We start from the raw sequence: 23,628 nt of genomic DNA on the forward strand, positions 1-23,628 counted from the left end.
AATCTGTACAGGCATTGTAGTCCGAGGCCAGCAGCCTTCATAATTTCCATACTATGACATTGTTGTATCATCTTCTACTATTGAATCATCACACTGCATTACTACAGTCACCTCTGCACAAATTCTCACATCCAGCAGTTTATCAAAACAATCCTTTCATCTTCTCTTCATTTCTTCTGGATGTGTTATTAACTCTCTACATTCCTCTTTCATCAGCTTTGTATAAACTCTTTCTTTCCTATTACTTTGTATAATTCCATACAACATTCTTTTACTGGCAGCTCCATCCGTTTTCGTCTTTTGTGTAAATTTTTCAAGACTGAAGAAAGCTCAAAACGACCGAAATGTGTATCGCTACTTGTGTTTTCTAATTAGCATTTCTGTATTGACTAAGGTGGACTTTTAATTTACATATTTCTGTATTGTAAAGTCAATACGGATCGATAATGAGATTCTTAAATTGCAAGGATGATAAAAATTAGACTAAGAATGAGGAACGAAGGGAAGGACTTCATACAAATATATTTTCTTCACTTACCAATTTATTGAGCAAGTTGGCTGTGCGGTTTGGGGTGTGTACTTGTTAGCTTGCATTTGGGAGATGGTGGGTTCAAGCCCCACTGTCGGCAGTTTTGAAGATGGTTTTCTATAGTTTCCCATTTTCACACCAGGGTAATGCTGAGGCTGTACGTTAATTAAGACCATGTCTGCTTTATTCCCACTCCTAGCCCTTTCCTATTCCATCATTGCCATAAGGCTTATCTGTGTCGGTGCAACATAAAGCAAGCTGTAAAAAGAAAATTACCAATTTCTTACATTTCCTTTTATTATCAAGAAAATTAGTTTTGCTTTCTTGTTTTTTAACTCTGTTCCGTTCTTGACATGATCTCTCCTTTTCTTTCACTGCTTCTCTCATCATCTTATTCCACCATGGTGTCTCCTTTTCTTTCACTTTCATCGATGTTCTACCACAGGCACACCCTGCCCCACTTACAAATGCCCTTTTGAAGTTGGATAGTTCGTCTTACACATTTCCTACTTCAGTAACTGAAACTTGTTTTGGTCTCTCCAAAAATTCTTCCTGTACGTACTTATTTTTTAGTTTCCACACCTTTATTTTTCTATCTCTTATCTCCTTTAATTTTTCCATTTTCCCCAGTCTCATTTGTGCTATCACAACTCTGTTGTCTCCATTGAATGCTTCTCGTGGTAAAGTTCTTACATCCATCAACTGTCTGCATTTTTTTCCTTTCTGCCAAAAAAGTATTCAATTACTGATTTTATTCTTCTGTCACCCCAGCCATATCTTGTAATTTCCTTGCTGGTTTTCTTCCAAATCCATGTGTTGCCCACAATCATTCCATTCCTCTCACAAAGCTCGAGTAGATTCTCTCCTTCATTCCTTTTCCCATATCTGTATGATCCAATTACTTCTTCATTTCCTTGTCTTTCGTTTTCCATCTATGCATTTAAGTCTTTCATTATAATCACTTCCACACCAGTTATCTCTCTTAGTATTTCCGGGAATGCCTCAATATCCTCCTGTTTGTTCCCTGTCTGTGGTGCATATATTTGTATAAAGTCCTTCCCTTCATTCCTCATTCTTAGTCTAATTTTTATCATCCTTACAATTTAAGAATCTCATTATCGATCCGTATTAAGAATAATGATTTTGTGTGGCTATTACTAGCCGAGTGCAGCCCTTGTAAGGCAGACCCTCCAATGAGGGTGGGCGGCATCTGCCATTTGTAGGTAACTGCGTGTTATTGTGGTGGAGGATAGTGTTATGTGTGGTGTGTGAGTTGCAGGGATGTTGGGGACAGCACAAACACCCAGCCCCCGGGCCACTGGAATTAACCAATCAGCCTTGAGAAATGAGTGATGATGCCGTCACGCTTGTTGAGTATGACATGACATGTCTTTTTCTCTTCTGGTATCTCCGGAGGTGCAGGAACTTTGCTCAATATGGACCATGATGGAAGGTTCCTTCCACCGTAACCGATTATCCTCGAGACCGTCAGCATAGCCCCCTTGTTACATCAGGTCTGCTGGATTGTCTTGTGATATTATATACCACCACTCGGCATTGGCAGTAGCGCTCTGTATTTTTCCGTAAGGTTCCTCCATCAAGAAGATGACATGGCTAACTGTGCCAGCATGACGGTCAGATTGGTCTACAGGTAGATGTGACTTATCTTCAGATTCAAGGCATTTACCACCTTTTTGTAAAGTCTTGCAAGTAGAAGAGCTCCGCATAATTCTAGGCAAGGGAGCGATTATTTCTTCAAGGGTGTGACTTGAATTAAAGCGTATTAATTTTTTTGCAATGGATCCCTGCTCGTTAAACGATTGTGTATAGATGCAACTGCTATACACCTCCAGGATGTCACAGAAACCATTTAGCTGGATATCAGTAAGTGGTCCATCAGTCAAAATTCTTCTGCTAATGTTTATGTTGTCTGTCATTGGAAGGCCATGCCCTGCCATAATTGTACCAGTTCTGTGGACAAGAGTTCATCTCAGGTGAGGTGTTCCTACCAAAGTTGATGAAGAAACATCTTGCACATAATTGTACCAGTTCTGTGGACAAGAGTTCATCTCAGGTGAGATGTTCCTACCAAAGTTGAAGAAGAAACAGCTTGCACAAAACTACAACAGGGCTAATGGAAACCAGAGGATCAAATTTTGATGAAATAATTGACAGTGCAATGCACTTAGTAAATGTACAACTTTTCAATACAGAAGTAAAATTATTCAATTTGAAAATTGTCTGTTCTTGGTGCCATAACAATCCCAAGATTTTGACATCTTCGCTACCATCGAGACGAAAAGGAAATTGAGATTCTCGGAGTTCAGCTGCAATGATCTCCTGTAAAGCAGAACAATTACTCCAGCACTTGCATAGTAAAAATGCACCCATCCGAAGTAGCTCCATCAGAGTCTACTGTGTCTGGAATGCTTTGTTTACTGTCTCACATCTCAACAGTCATAAACATAATATCCCTCAATAAAATCTCAGCTTCCTTAGGGTAGGTCTGAGCTGCTTTCTCAGTGAGTTTCTGCTGGCATCATTTAGCAAGAAAGAGAGTGCTTGCTGTGGCATAGGTGACTGTTTTCATTTGACATCTCCAGAGATGCAATCTTGTTGACTTATATCTGGCGGTAAATTTTAGCAATATCAGCTATATTTGAGCAAATTTCAGCTGTAAATGCTGCAGGATGTGTCCTGAATCTGACAGTAATGGAGCAGAGTCCTGTTGAATTGTTGGCCCAACTTGTAGCAAGTCGTTCACTGAGGTTCCATTGCTAGATTTCACAGAACAGTTAAGCACAACTAGTTTTTAAACTAGCGTCCTTGAAGATTGCGTGATAAGGCATGTAATACATTGGGTCAGCAGCTTCCATATATCCGAGCTGTTGATATCCATCCATAAAGTTGACATAATCTTGCTTCAGACGTGGGTTTCTGTTCATTCTTCTCTCCAGTAAATAGAACTGCTTGATTGCCATTGGATGGAAATTGGTCCAATTTGTTGGGATTGTCTCAGAAAGGGAATAGAGTGATGAACCTTCCTGATGAGTCTGAAGTAGCATGTTGTTCAAAATGTTCTTCACATTCTTTCCCCTCTCTTATTCTAGGAGTGTGACGCATTTCTTCTATTTCCCATAAATTCTGAAGTTTTCTTTCATTGTTGATGATAGTCTTGGTGAAACATGAAAGCCGGCCGCTGTGATGTGTTGGAAAAGGATATGTCTTCATATCATCCAGAAAGGATCCATCCAAATTCAGTTTCCTTAAGAACAGGGTGGTTAGAATCTTTGACAAGTTGAGCTGGCTGTTAAATGTAAGAACAGACTTCGGTACATAATAGAATTATCATCTTACTAGAATGGTAGAATGTGGGGTCTGCTAATTGGTTATTAGTGGGTAAATTCCATCTACAATATTTGATATTGTGCTCTTGCAGATTGTCGGTGGCCTTTGGGAGTACGAGACATTCAACTGATTCAAGAGGAGTAATGTGCTTTGTTTCTGAAATAGGATCACCAATCCCTTGTGATGGGTATTCTTTTGAATTGTCTGCAAATTTTCAGTCGCTGTGCACATGCTTCTGAGATGAAACAGGATTGAGATCCAGAATCAATTTATGAGCGACTTCTCCGTAATGTACCATTACTGTCCTTAATCTGTACAAAGAATCTGTAGAAAGAAGGATTTGCTTACTAGGAGCGATCTTCAATGAACCATACTTAGGAGTCATAGCCGACTGTTGAAAACATTGTCTTACACCATTGACCGGGCGAGTTGGCCATGCGGTCAGAAGCACGCGGCTGTGAGCTTGCATCCGGGAGATGGTGGGTTTGAATCCCACTGTCGGCAGCCCTGAAGATGGTTTTCCATGGTTTCCCATTTTCACACCAGACAAATGCTGGGGCTGTACCTTAATTAAGGCCACAGCCGCTTCCTTCCAACTCCTAGGCCTTTCCTATCCCATCATCGCCATCATCTGTGTCGGTGCGATGTAAAGCAACTAGCTTACACCATTGTTGCTTGCATATCCTTGCTGCTGGTACTGAGGTTTCGACTGATAAAAGTAAACTCGTGTCCTCATCCCGAGGTGGTGCAGCTCTTTTCAGGCACACCCTCAATGCAGGTGAGCTGTATGTACCATTTTAACCACATATCAGCCCTTCTGCCATTCGTAAATTTCTGGCAGTACCGGGAATCGAACCCGGGTCCCTGAGGACGGCAGTTAATAACACTAACCGTTATGCTACGGAGGCAGATTATCGACTGGTTTGGAGCATCTACATCAAAGGTGTTCATGCTGGGCACTTCGTCCCGCGGGTGCCCAGGACTGTAAGCAGCCGGGCTGGCAGGTGATGAGCTTACTGTATGCTGTTCAGCCAGTGACGTTGTGGCTACATCACAGGCCATGAAGGTTGGCGAAGTTCTCCCAGACACTCGATCACTGTGGTGATGCACAAGTTTGAAATGGAGGCAGGAAATAATGAAAGAAAGAGGGCAAGAAATCCACATCATTATCAATTTACATTGTAAGAAATAAGTTACTTATGTTCATTGCAGTTTATATATTTTGATCAGATACAATAAAGAGGCCTACAACCTGAAACATTTTTGTAATGTACGTAATGAATTACAGTGTTCAGTATTAAATTTTAAGAGGTGTTTTAGAAGTATTTCTAATATAGTACAGAGTTAAGGTGGACAAGCTGTGGCTTGTTGTTGCTTGGGTTTAAATTGTCTGATAAACTCACCAACAATCCAGTCATGCTTACCGGGAATAACATCAGTTAGGTTATTTATTTGAAGACATATTGTACATCTATTTGGTAGATACATTTACATTGTTGTTGTACTTTAATCTTGGATAGTAAATATCTATGTCCCCACCCGTGATGAAACTCCCTTGCCATTAAGAGGCATTATCATCGGGCGCCTGATAAGTTTAAAATACTAGTTTCAAATTCGGTGAACAGGGAAATTCAAATAATACTACAACATTTTGCAAAATGAAGCAGTAAAGTTGTTCAGTTATGTAAATATATTACTTTTTGCTGAATGAATAACAGGAATTTTACCTTTCAAGACATGGGAATACTGGCATTCCCATCCAAGGAATTGTAACACAAAAATTGTAATGTGTTAGTTTTCTTTGACTGTATAAATATAGGAAAGTAAAACTGACTGTTTATATCGAGTGCAGTATAAATCAAACCAGAAAATCTTGAAAAGGTTGTTTTTCCTGCGATTATAACTTTTTTTTCTGTAAATACTGCACCCCATTCAACATTTCGCTGAGTAGTGGAGGAGTGCTTCGTATTGACAATTGAAGGTCACCGTTCCCTTCCTGCAAAGTGTGTTTGCTCTCTCGCTTCACTGTGACATACTGTATGCTTACTGGTAAGCTGCCCGCATTTATGTCACATCAGCCGGTCACACTGGGCAAGCCTCAACGGGCGCCCAGATGAGCACCTCTGATCTACATGAATGAATGAAGTCAATCACCACAGGTTTGGCAACCACTAGATTTACACTGATTGAGATTGTGATCAGCTTTCAAACAATTAAAACGAAGTCCCTTGCATTTAACAAAGTCACCACACTCCGTAGCAGTCAGTTGAGCGTAACTTTTGCATTTGTATAGGGTATGAGAGTGTAATGTCATGCAATGTAAAGTAGTTGGGATCTAGTGTGGATTTGTATTCCTTGCAGATTGTTATTTCTCTTTTTTCTAAAACCAATTTTGAAATTAGAAGTTCTTCTAAATGGACATTCCATTCTAAGGTCTTTACAGCATTCAGGTCAGTCGTAATTTGATTTAACAGTGCATGAATTCATTAGCTGAAGCTTTATTCATGTGCGGCAAGCTAAGTAACTAATTATATGAGCAGAGGTAATTAAACGTGGATTGTTGTAGCGAGTACAAATGCTTTCAAAGACTACTTGAAAATTATCACCTGTTACTGAGAGATCAGTAGTAACATTATGGGTGTTTCCAATTAACAAATTAAATAGATAATGGAACCTTTGAACGTCATCGAGAGTTGTTTATAATAAGATTGATGAAGGTGTTTGAATTGAGTTACATCACCCTGAATGATGGTAACTTTATAGCAAGCAGTTTAATTGTTTGTCTGCTAATGTTGTGGCTCGTTCCAGAATGCTGGTGAATATTTCCTGGGCCCTGGTATTGACATTCGTTGATTCCTGAACTGAATTCAAGTAAAGCATTCATTCTAGCTTGAACATCAAAATACAGAGTTCCAGAACACTCTCTGTCATCTGCATGCAATTCAAAGTCTTCTATGGCAGACTAAATGCTGAAAGGCATAACAGTCTAGAATTAAGTATGTATGTATGTATGTATGTATGTATGTATGTATGTATGTATGTATGTATGTATGTATGTATGTATGTATGTAATACTACTTTGCAGTGTTCAGGAGATGATTCATGTGAAATGTGAACAACAAAGGTGAAATAGTACACCATTATAATAATACAATCCACTTATTGTGTAATTCCTGGCAGATTAATTCATTGAATTGTCCAGTAATGATCCTCTTCTAAGTTTAATATTCACTAGACATCATCCTTATGGCAGTATTCCCTCTTCTTGCATCGGGTAATTGTTTCCTAGTCAACATCACTACTTTGATATTTACTTCTTTGTGGTACTCATGCACAGTATTTTCATAGTATTGGAGTGTACAAGGCCATTTTAAAAATCAAGCCTTCAGTTAACTTTTACGTCACAATTTCTCCGACGTTACCAGAAATCAGTAGTTCAAAAATGCTTACCATAAATTAGACATACACCTGATTAACATTCACCTCATCCACCACATGGAGTAACGTGTGACCTCTGCTAGCTCCTTGCCTTCACATTTCCATTCGCTGTGATGAGAATTCTGCTAACTGCAAATTTCATCCTAGGATGAAATGTCACAGTATAGTGCTCCCATCATGGCAGTATTGGAAGCTATGGAAGTTATAAGGAAGGTGTGTTGTATTGAGCATATCATGACATCAAGCTATACTTTACAAACTACTAAAAATATTACTAAGGAATTATGTATCAGAGATATTTAGGAAAAGTTTAATCATCTGCAGATGTAAATTGTTTGTAGAAAATTTTGTAGGCCTCTTTGTGAAGAGGTGAGATATTCTGTTATCACTCTACTGGTTTATCAGGTCTGAGCTTGCCGTAAAGTGTTTGAATGAAGTAATAACAGCGAATAGAAGGAATAATGAGGATCTTCACATAACAGTGTGCTAAACTTGCATATGCATTCAACTTGTTTATTAAAACTCCGTTCAGAAATCCTGCAGAAATTATTTACTGTACCTCTTAATATTATGAGGATTTGTGAATGCTGTGCTATGTTGTTATCAGATTTTTGAACTATCTACAGTGTCATTGTTCTGCAGTGAGTTTTATGGACAGTAAATTTATTAAAACACCAAATTTTTTGTGTGGTTTTCAGTTTGATAGCTCGTTATTACAAGTATTTTTCATCATTTAATGAACTATCGCTATAATGAGGTTTGACTGTATTTAGAAAGATTTTAAATGTTTTCTTCGTAGCATGTGGTCCAGTGTTACAGTATGGTTATGTGGTATCTACCAGAAATGTGGTGGTTAAATGTGTCTCTAGATAAAAGGGTTTTATTCAGAATATTTGGGCTATAGCGGTACACGTTGTCTTCCGTTTACTCTTTGTATATGCTGTGATATATCTTAAATTGAATGTTTGAATTTCTGCAAGGAGATTTCTAATTTGGAGTTTATATGACATAGGATACCAGTTCCTTTGTTCACATTGCAGAAATACCACTGAGTCACGAGTACAAATATACACCCAACTTTCGATTAACCGTGATAATGTAGGGTTAAGGCTTCCCGGATAAGTAAAATCGAATTGAACGTGCAAAAAGTTAAAAATAGAACAGGCGTACTGAAAGTACAGTTAAAATTATAATAAATGGTACTACTGTATTGTTTTTTATTAACTTATCGAATACGTTACAGTAAAAGTAGCACTTAGCACAATTAATAAATGGAAAAATAAACAGCACACCAGCTACAAGTAACTTCATTGTTGCGCTACCCCTGCTACTATTACTGTTGGGCAATCTTGGACACTCCCATAACTAAAAGCCATACGCCATTGTTTTCATCCCGACACTTTTATTATTATTGGAAATGCGCACATGCCATGCAGAATACCATTACATTACATTTACATTACATACACATTACTTTTCTTTGCTATAAGCTACGATGGATTTCTGTCTATTCCTGCATTTTACAATATGGTATCTATCACAGAATTCCAAGCACAACTCACACACACACATTCGTTATTTGGTTCGTGAAATAATTTGTTACAGCACACCTTGTGGTGGAAACCATGGATCGCCAACCTCGTAGTCACGTGTCGCATATCATGATTAGCTTCCATCCAGGTCCTGTCTTGCATAGCAGATGTTGCATAGAAGTCCTCCGGTATGTTGTTTTTCTTCTCATGCAGATCTTGTATAAGCTGTTTGAAGCTGGTACTAGCTGGAAGTATGAGCTTGCATCTCAAATCCTCTATTAGGAAGGTCTCCCTGGTAAGCTCATACACTAGCCTCGATCTTGCATTCTGCGGGACTCCTAAAATTCTCTTCAGGTATCTAGCCTTTACTCGCTCCAATTCTTCCAGCTGTTTGTACGTGAGGTATTCTCCCACTAATTCTAGGCCATACGTCAGAACAGGTAGTATCTTTAACCTAAACAGGTCCATGGCTGTGCTAATCGATAGTTGTGTGATGTTTCTGATTTCATTCATAGCTCTAGTGGCTGCCACTGCTCTAGATCTTATATGTAAACTGAAACTCTTTCCCGTTGTTTGAATTGTGATACCTAGATATTTAAAATTGTTAGCCCTCTTGAGCAGTTTGCCATTGCATTTGATGTTCTCTGCTTCAGTGAGTCTTCCTCCTTTCCTAAATACTACCAATTCCGTCTTCTCTTCGTTTATCTGGATGTCGTTTCTCTCCGCCCATTCACATAGTGTGTTTAGCGATACTGGCAGTTTATCTATATCTGTCGCTGCGATGGCCATGTCATCAGCGTATACGTATGTGCTTGTTCCTGCCATTCCTTTGGTGACATCGTTCGTGATAACATTAAACAGGATAGGGCTGAGTGGATCGCCTTGGAGGACGCCGTTTGTCTGTGACAGCCAGTCAGATATGTTTATTCCATCATCTATCTGTATGTAGTTTTCTGCCAGTATGTTCGATATCAGGGTCGTTGTGCTCGTTCTTCCAATTAGTTCCTCCAGTTTATCTATTAATACCTTTCTGTTGACCATATCGAAGGCTTTTGAGTAGTCAACAAAAACCACATGTAGTTTTCCTTTTGGTCTTTCTATCGTCTGTTTTATTTGTTCCAACAGGTTTTCTACTGCCAGAGTCATGGACCTTCCCTTTCTAAAACCAAACTGTTCCTCTGGTAGAAGGGGTTCTAGCTTCTCTGCCAGCCTTTTGGCGAGGATTCCTGTAATTCTTTGTAATTCTGTATTACTGTAACTCCTAACACTCGTGCATTTTTAGTGTTCTTGATATTGCTGTTAAGCCGCAACACGGTTGATCCAATTACGGTAAATCGAGAGTTGAGTGTATCCTGGAGCATCAAAGCACTACATGTGGTAATGCACATTTGGATAATACTGGATATTTATAGTTCCGGTGCAGGTTGAGTATAATCACAGTCTTGCTACCTGGATGTTAATAGCATATGGATTATTCTTGAAAAACTTTCTATGATTCTAAAATAATCTGACTTTTTATTGCAACTATTACTTTTCAGTTCAAGTTAGTTGGTAATGTTCTCTTTCCTGTCAATCATTGATCATACATAATTGAAATTTCTTGTACTATTTGAGATTATCAGAAAAAATGACAGTACTCAGAAATAGTTTTATTTATTCTTCTTGCTTTTTTCATCACCATGAGTGAAAATATGAATTATGGCTAATTTGTTATGTGAAAATTATTCCCTTCTTATGGTATAGTTAAATATTTTTTTTCTATATTTTCTATATTTTAAAAATATTTTTTATAGGCATTTTGAATAGTAAATTATATTACTAAAATTGGAAATATTGTCTATTGACAGAGGTGAAGTGAAGTTGGCAGACTTTGGGCTGGCTCGACTATATAATGCAGAACGAGAACGCCCATACACTAATAAGGTGATCACATTGTGGTACCGTCCTCCTGAATTGTTGCTGGGAGAGGAGAAATATGGACCTGCAATAGATGTATGGAGTTGTGGATGTATACTGGGAGAATTGTTCGCCAAAAAACCCATGTTTCAGGTACGATTTCTTGTTTAATTTTCAGTATGCTAAAGAGTATGTAATCTGTTTCTTGCAGTAATTGTTTAGAATTTGAGATCACAGAGCAACAGTCTCCTCTTATCGTGCACTGATTGCCATTAAAATTGGAACACCAAGAAGGATGTATCTATAGATTACAGGAGGACGGTGATATAAGTAACACCACCAAACACCTCCATATCATGTTCATCAATCAGACCTTGGGAAGCAGTGTAAGAGGTGCAGACAGAAAAATAGTGTTACATAGAGCATACCTGCCAACCCTTCCAATTTACCCGGAAACTTTCCGTTTTTTAACTCGTCTTCTGGTTTTACGATTTAATTTTACTTGTCTTCTGGTTTTACGATTTAATTTTACTTCTTTGTATTTTTTAACAATATAACCTGCAGTACGGTCAATACTCTTCCCCAAGGATAAATTCTTATATGCTTGTGTAATTTATGCAACCTCATTTTCAAGCGTATTTATTTGATGCTTTATTTGGCGTGTGTGTAGCCCGGGATGGCGAACCTATGACACGCGTGCCACTGGGTGACACGTGAACACGACTTCTGTAGCACTCCGCACAACATACTAATATATTTTAATGATTTTCTATGTAATAAATAGATAAAAAATCTACCAACATAACACATTTTATCACTATGCTTTAATAAAGAAATATGTCAGAATTGATTCTATGGCTTAATTTTTTACATACTTTATTAGGTTAAAGCGAAAATGTATCGTGTTCTTAAAATTTAACTGATTGTTTGAAATGTAATTTTCAGTGATGTTTGCAAAATAAAATCATGAAGCATTCAGCCGAATGGATTTATAAGTAATATAATCTAATACCTAAATTAAGTCAAATGAGGGGGTTTCATGATGATTTTAAGGAAAATAACCGATGGCACACTAGACAGTAAAAAGTAATAAACAAGACCTTGACTGACACACTAGTTGGAAAAGGTTTGCAATCCCTGCCTATAGCCTGTCCGCCTTCGTGTTTCGTGTTTTCCTCTCACAATAGCAGTGTGTTTTGCCTTACAGCTGGGAATTCGGGACAGCAATCGTCCTACAAGCGAGAGAGGCCACCGACTCCATTAATTAATCGGGACGAAAGAATGAGTTTGTGTGGTTTGCGCGTTGTTTAACATCATTCTGTGCGTAGTTTCGTTGGAGGTGTAGGCCACATGTTTTTTCTTGCAGTTCTGTGCTTTTCCCGCTGTCAAAGTCGTAATAATCGCTCACTTCAGGGACAGAACTGCTGTTGTTGCACTAACTTCTCAGCTCAGAAAAACCCCCAAATTGAACTGAACTTCCACTCGTACTGAACTCGAACTCAACCACTGGACTGGCTTAGAACTCAACGGGATTACTCTCTCACAAAGTACTCCATCCAGTCCTCGCTCACAGAACTACCCCAATAGCACTAACTATCTGACTGAACTGAACCACTGGTGCTTATCTTGCCTGCCTTATATGGAGGCCAATAATTCCAAATAATTTGCGAAAGGAGAGGACCCAAGAACCCTCTCGCTTCCATATGATCTGGGTTTACTTTCTAGTACTTTCTCTCACTGCTAGGAGGCCTTATGTGAGAAGAAATGGGGAAGATAGAGTGGTGGGAGAGGGTGCTTTGCCCGCGCTCGCGCCTTGCTCATGCCACAGCGAGCGGGTAGCCCCTAGATTGGTGACGTCACCTGACGCGGTGACGGTAACTTGCACCATGTGGGGCCCTACAATAAAATGGCAGATCCCACCACAATACTTACCCAAACTGAGTTACACAGTTGAGACCATAGAATTAGTAAATAATACACTAAAGGTAGCACTGGTGCTGCAGTCGCGTGCGAAGTTGAGCAAGCGCGCTGTTTGGCAAAAGCTGGATTGTTTTTCACTATCACTACTGGAGCTTCCCGATAAACTGAAGTATATACTTCTCTGAAAGAAAATGTCAGTCACCTGTGCAGCTTATGGCTGCATAAAGAGTTCATAAAGAGTAATGTGCTTTTCCCGCTGTCGAAGTCGTAATGATGTATGGGAGAAATTGATCTGTTTTGTATGTGATAGTTTCGAGTATTTCAGTGCATTAATGTTCATTCTTACTTCATAATTTTTTGATTTGAATGTATTGCAGGGAGTTGTGTCGGTGACATTTTCTGGTATTTTCTCTTCACGTTATGGCCACAAAACATAAACGTTATCTCCAAGTGTTCAGAGATACCTGTAAAATTGAATTTCTGTTTATTTTACAGTCTAATGAAGGAAACTATAATGCATTTTATTCCATATGTCGGCGTGATATAAATATTATTATTCGTGTGTGTGTGTGTGTGTGTGTGTGTGTGTGTGTGTGTGTGTGTGTGTGTCTCTGTCTCTCTATCTCTCTCTCTCTCTCTCTCTCATAGATGAGAATGGTTAGGTACAATTTGTTGTAACCATTTTCATGTTTTCTTAGTTCAAGATTTTAAATTTAATGGTCAAGTCACATTCTAACTCTAAATATATACCTAGCCTATGCCTTTTATCTTGTCCTTTTTACATCGAGACTGCGGCGCAATGTACGTGATGAGATCTAAGAATTTAAAAATCTTCCTATTTTTTATTTCTAAAGTTGGCAGGTATGATAGAAGAAGTGTGCTTGCTCACCATTTGTGTGTCACAGTCTGTCTTAAGTATGCATCATAAAGAAAATGATAACCATAGCAGTAAGTTTCCAAATTTGATTGCAGGAGAACTGTGGCATATTGAGATAGTGAATTATCATTCTGTAGTACTATTGTTATTACTGAACAAAATGTGGTTACAGTGATGCGAATCTGAAATTGGTGGATCAAGAAGGGACAAAGTGACCAACATGATGAATCTCGAGAGCCCCTTTGCACCACCCAACGAGGAAGACGACTATCTGGTGTATAGATATGATGAATCATACAGCCATGTAACTAACATCTGCTCTGAAATTCAGACGTAATGCCCTGCACACGGTGTCTGTGCTCAAGTTCATCATCATTTACAGTATTGACACTGTTGCTATTGATGCTTTCACAGCCCATACTTATAAACATGATATATGCTTTTGAGCTTATGCTGTGTCAAGAAAATAAGGTGAAATTCTTTATGTTTCGCAGAGAACTTTGCTCTGCGCCATCAGAAGAAAATCTCTACTGTCCACGAGAAAGGCTTCTAAGCCTAAAACTTGATGTTGTTGGGATGAGGTTTCTAAGCCTTTCTCATGGACAGTCAAGATTTTCTTCTGATGACGCAGAGCAAATTTCTGTGCGAAACATAACGAATTTCACCTTATTTTCTTGACACGGCATAAGCCCAAAAGTCTATATCATGTCTATAGTATTTACATTGTTAATTTAAGGCTTCCATTGCTTTTGTTGTTTTTGATTGCATACCTCAGACATCTGCATGTATAATTGTGTTGAAAATGTAGCACCTGGAAGGATGCTGCTTTGGGTACCGCTAGACTGGTCCAACACCTGGCATTACTGTGTGCTTTTTGATCCCAGTTCTGGTCACACCTAGTACAGGTTTATGATTTAATGACTAGCCACTGTTACGTATCTGAGATGTTGTAGCTGGGGTATATTTACCAACAGTTCATTGCATGACCACATGACACACAATGCCCATCAGTGACGCAAGCATTCTCAGCATCTTGACCAATTGAACATGTCTGCTAATTGATCACACAACCATGACCACACCATAGAACGCTTGCAATTAAGACAGACAAACTTTAGCAACCTGTTGAATCTACATGGATTGTTGTACTGTACACTAGTCACCTATCTAACATCTCATCCTCTCTGCCAAGAAGCAACTGTTATTGCCATCCAGAGTGTCTTCAGGAGATACAAATTTCTATACTTGGCACACACGGAAGAACTTGACGTTGTTGGGATGAGCTGTAGGTGCATTGATTCAAGTATCAGGTTGTCTAAATAATAAATGTGGCTTTGATTGCTGTCTTTTTTAGTTTGGGAATTTTAATGGCCACCAGTGTATTAGTTGCAGTTAATGCTGTCGGGTAGATTCATTCTTCCTTATCTTGGTATGAATTCCCTAACATCAGTTGCAGGAATATCTGCTCATTTAAACTTCAGCGTGAGCTTGAATCTCAATTGAATGTAAACTGTTAGCTGGTGCATAATGATTATGAATTTCCTCAAAATTGGTGACATTGTTCTTTTGTTTCTAATACCACCAGAACTGGGAGATAGTTCTTTGTAGTGGACTGTGCTGAACTTGCATGAAGTATGTTGTTACATTTAACAGAATCATATGAATAGCATATTTGGTCATAGGATGTAGAAAGCACAGTTAAATTCTATATTACCATACTTTTCTAATATGTATTAATTGACTAGTGTTCTGTGAGCATTACTGAAGGAGAATCAACAGTGAAAAGTAACAGAAGGCTTTTTAATGCAATATTATAACCCATTCAAACAATGGTGAGTGCTCCTGCACATTTCTTATTCATTTCATGGCAATTATGGAAACCATTATTTCAGCACTGTAGTCGCTCTTGCACCTTTGATGCTGATTGGCCAAGTTTCTGAGCATTACTTGAGGGGTTTCGAATACGTCTCCTACAAGTATTCATCGAGCTGTGGAACGTTTTTCAGAATCATCATACCTATTATAGTAAACCCGTCTAGGGTGCACTTTTGCCTTGCAATATTGCCTTTTAAGGTTACAAGTCTTGAGGAACAGACCTAACATCAGACTGCTCGAATTACAATGCTGTAGTAGTTAAGACCTGTGACGTACCCACTTTGCCCACAGATGTATGACAAATTTATAACGTGGCGGGTCACTTTAATATTAAAATAAATAAATGCTATGTCATTGTTTCTCCAGAAACAGTATCTCAAGGGCGCCAGTCTTCAAGCTTATGGCTTGAAAACAAAAGTAGATAATTAATAATAATAATAATAATAAATAAAAATACGTAATGAGACTCAAAAAACTCCCAGGGGTGGGGTGAACGAAACACAAATCATTAAGTACACTAACTTGGAATTTAAGGATCATTAATAATCATTTCGTAAAATACAAATTAAAGCAGCTATTTATTAAGATGAAAAACGTGACGTAACGAAGTATTAACGAAATCTGAACTTACGGAAGCAAAAGAAAATTGAATGAAATTAATTTTAAAAATGAACTGTTGCGCGAAGACTTGCAGTAACTTATGCCATAAGCTCACCAAATGTAGACTCTGTTGTCTTGAAGCTGAAGATGGGTGGATTTCTCGTACAGGCTGCCTCATCTGTTGTTGGATTCCAGTCCTACATCCACATTTCCTGTCTTTAACACTTCCTATTGTACTCCTTACATAAAGTCGTAATGAGTCCTAATTTTAAGTGCAAAACCACCATGGGTTATGTTCATGGAGAGAATACCTTCGTATTCTTCCGTATTACGGAACAGTAGCGTAGCTAAACTCATAATAAAAGCTCTCCTGCCCTATACTAGTCAAAAACCGGTCTCCCGTTGACTACCTCTCGTCATTGAGATAACAAGTCCCAATGAGAGTAACTTTTGAGTAGAATATACTCAGATGCGAAGTGAACTAAGTTAAAATCTTCTCCGATGTGTAGACGTAGAATCGTAGTAAGAGTATCTTCCAAGCGTGAGAATCAGAATCAGAATGTCCGAATCTCCGAATACGAATCTGAATGTGAGTCTGAATGAGAATGTTAGTGTCCAGCCCTTGTCGGTGGTATATATTGGTTCAAAAGTCTCCTTCCATCAGCCATATCACATGGTCCAGTAAGATTCGAGGTCTCATCCCTTCTCCCTTGTATAGCTGTGCATCCATCACGTTGCTTCATTACGTTCATTCACATAGGCTGAACTTTCCCGCTGAAATAAAGCATCTCGAAGCTGAGTTTGAAAAGTGGGTGTTAATAATGTATCAACTGTCTTTTCATGAGGTGGAGAGGGTAATATCTCTCGTAACCTCGATGACGTACTTTTCCTGGAACTGGGCTGAAATTAGCCTGCTGACTCTGGTCACCTCACAACGGCTATTGGAAAATTTACTGCAAGTTATTAATATGCGTGATGTTGAAATACTTTACCCAATAATTTGTTCGTTCAGAATACGTTATAGCCGCGATACAAAGAAATGAAATGATGATTGAAATGGATGATAAAAACCCTATATATATATATATATATATTAATTTTAAAATGACCTATCAGTGATTAAATATATACATCTTATCAATTAAATATATAGTTCAATAATTAAAAATATACAGTGATGTCCCAAACATCACAGACCTACTATTGCCTAAAATACATCTTTTACTGATGCTTTTTCATACAGTTATCACTTGCAAGCACAAATAAACAGACAAACGCCTCTAATAATGTTCAAATAGCAACAATGTGCTACCAAACCACCATCAGAACAAGACTCATACCTCCATATCGAAGCACTAAACGAGTGACATCATCTCTGTGTAACTGTCATGTATAGCAGGCCAGAACTACCTATCGAGTTGGCCATGCGCTGGTCAGAGGTCCACACCTTGTGTTGTCTGCCCCACTGAAGTCTCTTGAGATTTATGTCTGCATGTTACAAGAGGCAACATCACTTCTTACAACAACCCAACATCACGTAAACGATGTTTCACAGTTCACCCCGGCACTGGTTATTCTATAGTTCTGTTGATTTCAGGGCAGATGTCCACAGCTTTAGGCCTTCTGTTTTGCTTGCTTAAGATCACAATGTGTTCATCTTCAGCAGCAGATGTTGGCAGGTGCCTGTATCTTATCTTCACTTCAAGGCAGAGCGAACGCCGAATTCAGAACTCTCTAATTTTTGCAGTAATGTGCAGGTTTGACCGACCGTCTTGTTGGTACATGCCATAGCATACTTTTCTTCACATATGCTGTTATCCATTTTTGCATCAAGTTTCCACCCATCAAAAATTGAGCAGTACTGAAGAGAAGTGAATAGTGTAAAATACGCTAAACCAGAGGTGCTCATGCTGGACATTTCCTCCCGTGGGCATACAGCACTGTAAGCGGGCGGGCAGGTAAGAGATTAGCGCATGCTATTCAGCCACAGTGTCATTGAGGTTATGTCACAGGACCTGAAGGTTGGGCGAAGTTCTCCCAGTTGCTCTCGATCTCTACGGTGACACCCAAGTTTGAAATGGAGGCAGAAAATAATGAAAGAAAGAGGGCAGAAAGCCACATCATATTCAGTTTCCATTGTACGAAGTAATTTATGTTCATTGCAGTTTATGTACAGTAAAATCTCGTTAATTCAAAGTCGTTGGGACGCAAAAACCAGACTTTGAATTACATTATTTCAAATTAACTGCCAACTTGTAATTCAGAAACGCCGACTCTTGTGGCGTCACAATATATTCTAAGACCCGTTACTGCATGCAATTAATCTTGATTCACAGTTTAAACCTTTCAAATGCCTTGGATAAAACTATTTCCAAAATATACCCAACAAGGTGCATTTAGATTATTCAAATAATGCACTTGGATAACTTACTGGCAAACATAACCTCACACAATGAAATGAAGAAAAAGAAAACATGATTTAAAGATGAGAAATCTATACTGGCTCCCCTGTACAAGTGTTTTATTCATTGGATTACCATACTGTATCCATTTTAGATGGCTTATACTTGCACGGAAAGTACCCGATGCCCTTAAAACATCGTGGCTTATCGAACTTTCCTATGACGAGGGGAGGTCTCTTGCTTCCGTGTACATTACAACACAGTACAGTGACTATTCTTGTACGATTTTCCGCCATGGCGCTTCTGTCATAATTCAGAAATGCCAACCCTTGCCATGTCACAAAGTGGCCTAACCCCATGGCACTACAGCCCTGAAGGGCCTTGGCCTACCAAGCGACCGCTGCTCATCCCGAAGACCTGCTGATTACGAGGTGTCGTGTGGTCAGCATGACAAATCCTCTCGGCTGTTATTTTGTCGTATCCTAAGGGATACATCAGGCTGGGGACTTGGGAGCATATACAGTGGTTGATCATATTATTAGGGCCACTAGATGAAAGTTGTATTTTCCAAACTTGATAAGACATACACAATTAAACTTCACTGATATACATTTAATTAATCTAAATTTGATTTCTGACAAAAATATTACACAATTTTCCATTTGAAATATTAATGAAAATCATGAAAAACTAAGGAAACTAGGAAAATCCCTTCGCAGCAATTACAGCTTGGACTTTATCGGGCATACTACAAATGCATCTGAGGCAGTTATTTTTAATTTCATCATCATGACGCCACAGACTGATTAGTCTTTCGATCAGCTGGATCTTATTCGTGACATTACGAGCACAAATTTTCCTCTTCATCAGCCCCCAAAGGTTCTCGATCGGGTTGAGGTCAGGAGAATTGCCAGGCCAGTCCACAACGTTCACTTTGTTGTCCAGATGGAACTTTGTCACAGTTTTAGTCTTGTGATAAGGTGCAAAGGTGCAGAGTCATGCATAAACACAAATTTGGCATCTAGGAACCATTCACGAACTTGTGGAAGTAGCCGTTTCTCTAGAATCTTAATGTACTGGTGTTGCTTCATAGTTCCTTCGACAATATACAGGTGATCGGTTGCATTACCACCGATGACGGACCACACAATGACACTTAACGGGTGCTGAACGGTCTAATATTACCAGAAATTGCTAACACTTTTAGCTAACACACTTGTGGCGCTACTCAAAGTCTACCAGCACCATTAACAGTTCTCCCTGGCCATCTATCACTTTGCGGAGCGACAGGGCCTTCGGCCAACACAGTCAAATAGCCCAGAGTCAAAAGCCTACTTGTTTACAAGATTTCAGTTTATATATTTTATTCTATTCCTTTGAGAACAGTCCACTTCATGTTGTACAGACGATGTTCCATACTGAAAAGAGAACAAAGTTCTCACCGTCAATTTTATTCTCTCCATGTTGTCCAAAGATGTTGGGCGGAAAGATGTAGCACTTTCGAGTATTACCATGTGGTCCAGCGAACATTTCATGAAGACGGCACACATGCGCCGGGGAAACATTGGGATGGACTCATACCTGTAACCATTCCGGGTACAGTAAGTTCTCCATTTCTCCTGCAAATGGGAAAAAATGTAGTTCCGTATGTTGGAAATTCGCTGTTAGAAAATAGTTCTTAAAAAATTAAGAGATTGCAACTTTTTCTACAATCTTGAGCCTGACATTCATTGCTGAATAAAGATTCCCAGCATATGTGCTAAATTTATCTTCTGTTACGTCTGATTTAATCATGATTTACCTCCAGGGACTTTTTTACTTCTGTTGCCTGCTTTTGTCACGGATTGGCGTCATTGAGTGCAAGAGTCTATTTCGGTGAAGTGAAGAATGACATTAAATAAAACAACATAACGAGAAGACTTCATGTAAGCATTAAGGCAATGAACAGTTGTGTGTCTGTGGACAAAAACTATTTTCAGAAAGTCAGTATTACTGAAAGCAACATACAGAAGAGTTTTTATGCCGAGGACCATAAAAAATTTCACATGCAAGTGTGATTTTCCAGTTAACTATGGAGGACACAGTGTCTAGTGTCACCATGTCAAATCCAAAGAAACATACCTCAATGGGCAATGCTAGACACTCTCGTTTTTCCTTTACTACAAGAGTGACTAACCTTAGTGTTAAACGGTCTGAATGTCATTTCACATGTTCTTTGGTTGAATGTAACCTTCCCTTAATGGTAGCAAGTCATGTCACTTCAGACAACATCCTTTGAAAGTTAGCATCTCTGCTTTCTCAATGTTTTCTGTATTTATGCTTGTTCCACTGTGCTCAGAATTTGTCTGGTAGGTTTTATTGAAAATTTAAGCAAACTAAATGGCAAAAAATATTCACTGTTTTGGATTTTATTTTGGATTTTCTGTTGAAACCTCTTGTCGAATACAAGATGTCTTTATATATGTGGAGTGTCATTTTATGGGTACAAATTTGTGAATTGATGTCCAACTATTCCTAAAAAGAATTAATTCACACAACAGTAAACATTTTAATAATTAATGTGTGCTTTAAACTAGATGCTAATGGAACATGAACTTTGTGTACTTTTAGGGTAATGTAGAATTAATGCAACTGGAAATAATATCTAGAGTCTGTGGAACACCTACTCCAGCTGTTTGGCCAACAGTCATAAAGCTGCCACTTTGGCATATGCTCAAACTCAAAAAAGTTTACAACCGCCGTTTATTAGAAGACTATGAGAGTTGCATGCCTGGAACAGCTTTGGAGTTGCTTGATAAAATGCTCCAGTTAGATCCAGAGAAGCGAATCACTGCTGAGGATGCACTTAAATCTGCCTGGCTGAAGAATGTGTGTCCTGAAAAGTAAGTAACTTACTTGTTTCTTTTTTCATTTTATCTTTCCAAGTATTTGTTGTGTTGCATGTAATTTTGTAGAATGATAGCTTTTAGTTAATTAAGGAAAGCCGTTTAACAATTGATTTTAATGGTTTTTAAAAAATGTAATTTTGGAAATACGGAGAAGGAATTTTATAACTTTGTGTCAGAAATATATATGTGGCAGTCATGTAGTAATTTGTCCATTTCTATTTTGAGAAAGTATGTGTGTGTGTGTTTTTTTCTCTCCGGAATAAAAATGAAAAAATTAGGGAAAAAAAAGTGATGTGAAATGTCATTTAAGGATGCTGTTTAAAAATATTCATCCATAAATATCAATATGGTTCATGTTTGTGGGTTACTGTAGTCACGTCCTAGTTCGTGAACCATGGGCAACGGCTGAGTGGCCTAGTAAGTGGTCCTGAGAGTCGGGATACCAGTTGCTATGGAATGGGAGTGGGCATCTCGGACATATTCTGAGTCATGGCTCTCCTTGTGCTCAGGCGGCTAGGACTATACAATTCGCTGGTGGTCCATAACCCGTTAGTGGAGAGATCCTCACTTGGACTATGTGCAAGTAGGGTAGCATCCTGCTTCATGAATTTACCGAGCTCAGAATATTTTAAGCAAGCCTCGGACCTATGGTAGTAATGGAGTCCCACTCCCATTTCACAGGAGAGGGACTCCTTGGAAACAACTTGCATACCTGCCAACTTTCCCGATTTAGGCGGGAGACTCCCGATTTTCGACAGTTTTTCCCACCTCCCGATTATTCTATTATTTCTCCCAATTTTAGCTAATTTTTTGGTGAACTTCAAACATTTATTTTCAAATCCCGCAGTTTCAGCTTTTTTTACGCCAGTGGCCGGAAGTCCTTCGCTCATTGGCCGCTTTCAAACGAAACATCGACGTTTATGAATGCGAGAAATGTTCGCGAATGTGCGATGTTTATTGAAACCTTTTTATCGCGACGCGTGTATCGATTGTCAATATCTCGTTCTCGTGTTCTATGTTGGTGTTCGTTTACATCAGTCTAGTCGATTCCATTCTCTTTGGTCGATTCTAGAAACTCGTCGCTAGATATTGAGTGTTTCTTAGTAATTTAGTGACAGAATTTCAATGATAACTACTATAACTACTAGTGACTTTTCTAGAGATTTTACGAGCCATTTGGAGACAATTCAGACTAATTTTTATTTATCTCAATATAAATAAAACAAGAGTTTTGTCCATACATTGCTCAGAATTTAAAAAGAATGATATTTGCGTACAGGTCGCGACCATCCATAGTAACAAGGGGATAACCACGTTTTAATTTTCCGTAATTTCTGTCTGTCTGTCTGTCTGTCTGTCTGTCTGTCTGTCTGTCTGTCTGTCTGTCTGTCTGTCTGTCTGTCTGTCTGTCTGTACGTACGTGCATACGCACACTCTTCACGAGAAAACGGCTGAAGAGAACTTAATGAAAATCGGTATATAACGTCGGGGAATAAGTCGCTACAATCTAGGCCATAAATAATTTTATTCACGCTGAGTGAAATGGTAGTTTAGGGGAAGGCGTAAAATTTAATTCTCAAATATTTATGTTATTATTGGCCCTATCGATAAATACTACATAACTAAAGTTATATATTTTACAATTTCTTATCATTTACGTCTTTTACATTTTTACCGTACCAGCTATGATGATAAGAGATATTCATGGATTCGGATTTTTTTGCTAATTCCATATCAGCTCCGGGGTACGTGAAAATGGGTGAACAGAATTTTATGTAAAGTTGCGGAATAAGGAACTACAGTCTACGCTATAAATAATTTTATTTACTCTGTTCAAAATGGTAGTTTAGGGGAAGGTCCCAAAAATTTAATTTTTAATAACCTATCTTACTGGTCATATTGAAAAGTACTACATAACAAAAGTTACAGAGAATACCATTTACGATTATTTGTGTTATTAAGTTTTACCATACGACTACAATAATATTGGTGTTGATGGTGATTAAATTGTGAAGATAATTATAAGAATGAGAAAAAAGTCATGAAGGAACAATTGCTTAAATAACACAAGAGGTTGTCATGAAAGAAAGGAGGACTCACTTGACATTAGATGCTCTAAAGAAAACTAAGTTTGAAGGCCTCCAATATAGAAAGCTCAAAAAATTGATCAGCAATAACATTACATTGACCATTGTTTGTTGTGATGTGCTTTGTGTATTCTGCTGCCATTTATCTCCGATAGATAGGATTACTGCTGCATATTGAGTATAACAGCCAGCCTGAATATTGGCAGGAAGTAGCTGGGGAGTGGGGAGTTAGATCT

The 23,628-nt window shown here is 38.5% G+C and overlaps 1 protein-coding gene across 2 annotated transcripts in view; it reads left to right on the top strand.

The window, feature by feature from the left end:
* LOC136864792 (cyclin-dependent kinase 12) overlaps positions 1-23,628 on the top strand; it is a 461,166-nt gene that overhangs the window by 289,739 nt on the left and 147,799 nt on the right. For both annotated transcript variants that reach the window (XM_067142182.2, XM_067142183.2), the window contains 2 exons: positions 10,695-10,896; positions 21,028-21,299. In XM_067142182.2, coding sequence (XP_066998283.2) covers positions 10,695-10,896; positions 21,028-21,299 — 474 coding nt within the window. The remainder of the gene's footprint in view (positions 1-10,694; positions 10,897-21,027; positions 21,300-23,628) is intronic.

Source organism: Anabrus simplex, chromosome 2 (genome assembly GCF_040414725.1).
Source record: "Anabrus simplex isolate iqAnaSimp1 chromosome 2, ASM4041472v1, whole genome shotgun sequence".
Classification (NCBI taxonomy): domain Eukaryota; kingdom Metazoa; phylum Arthropoda; class Insecta; order Orthoptera; family Tettigoniidae; genus Anabrus; species Anabrus simplex.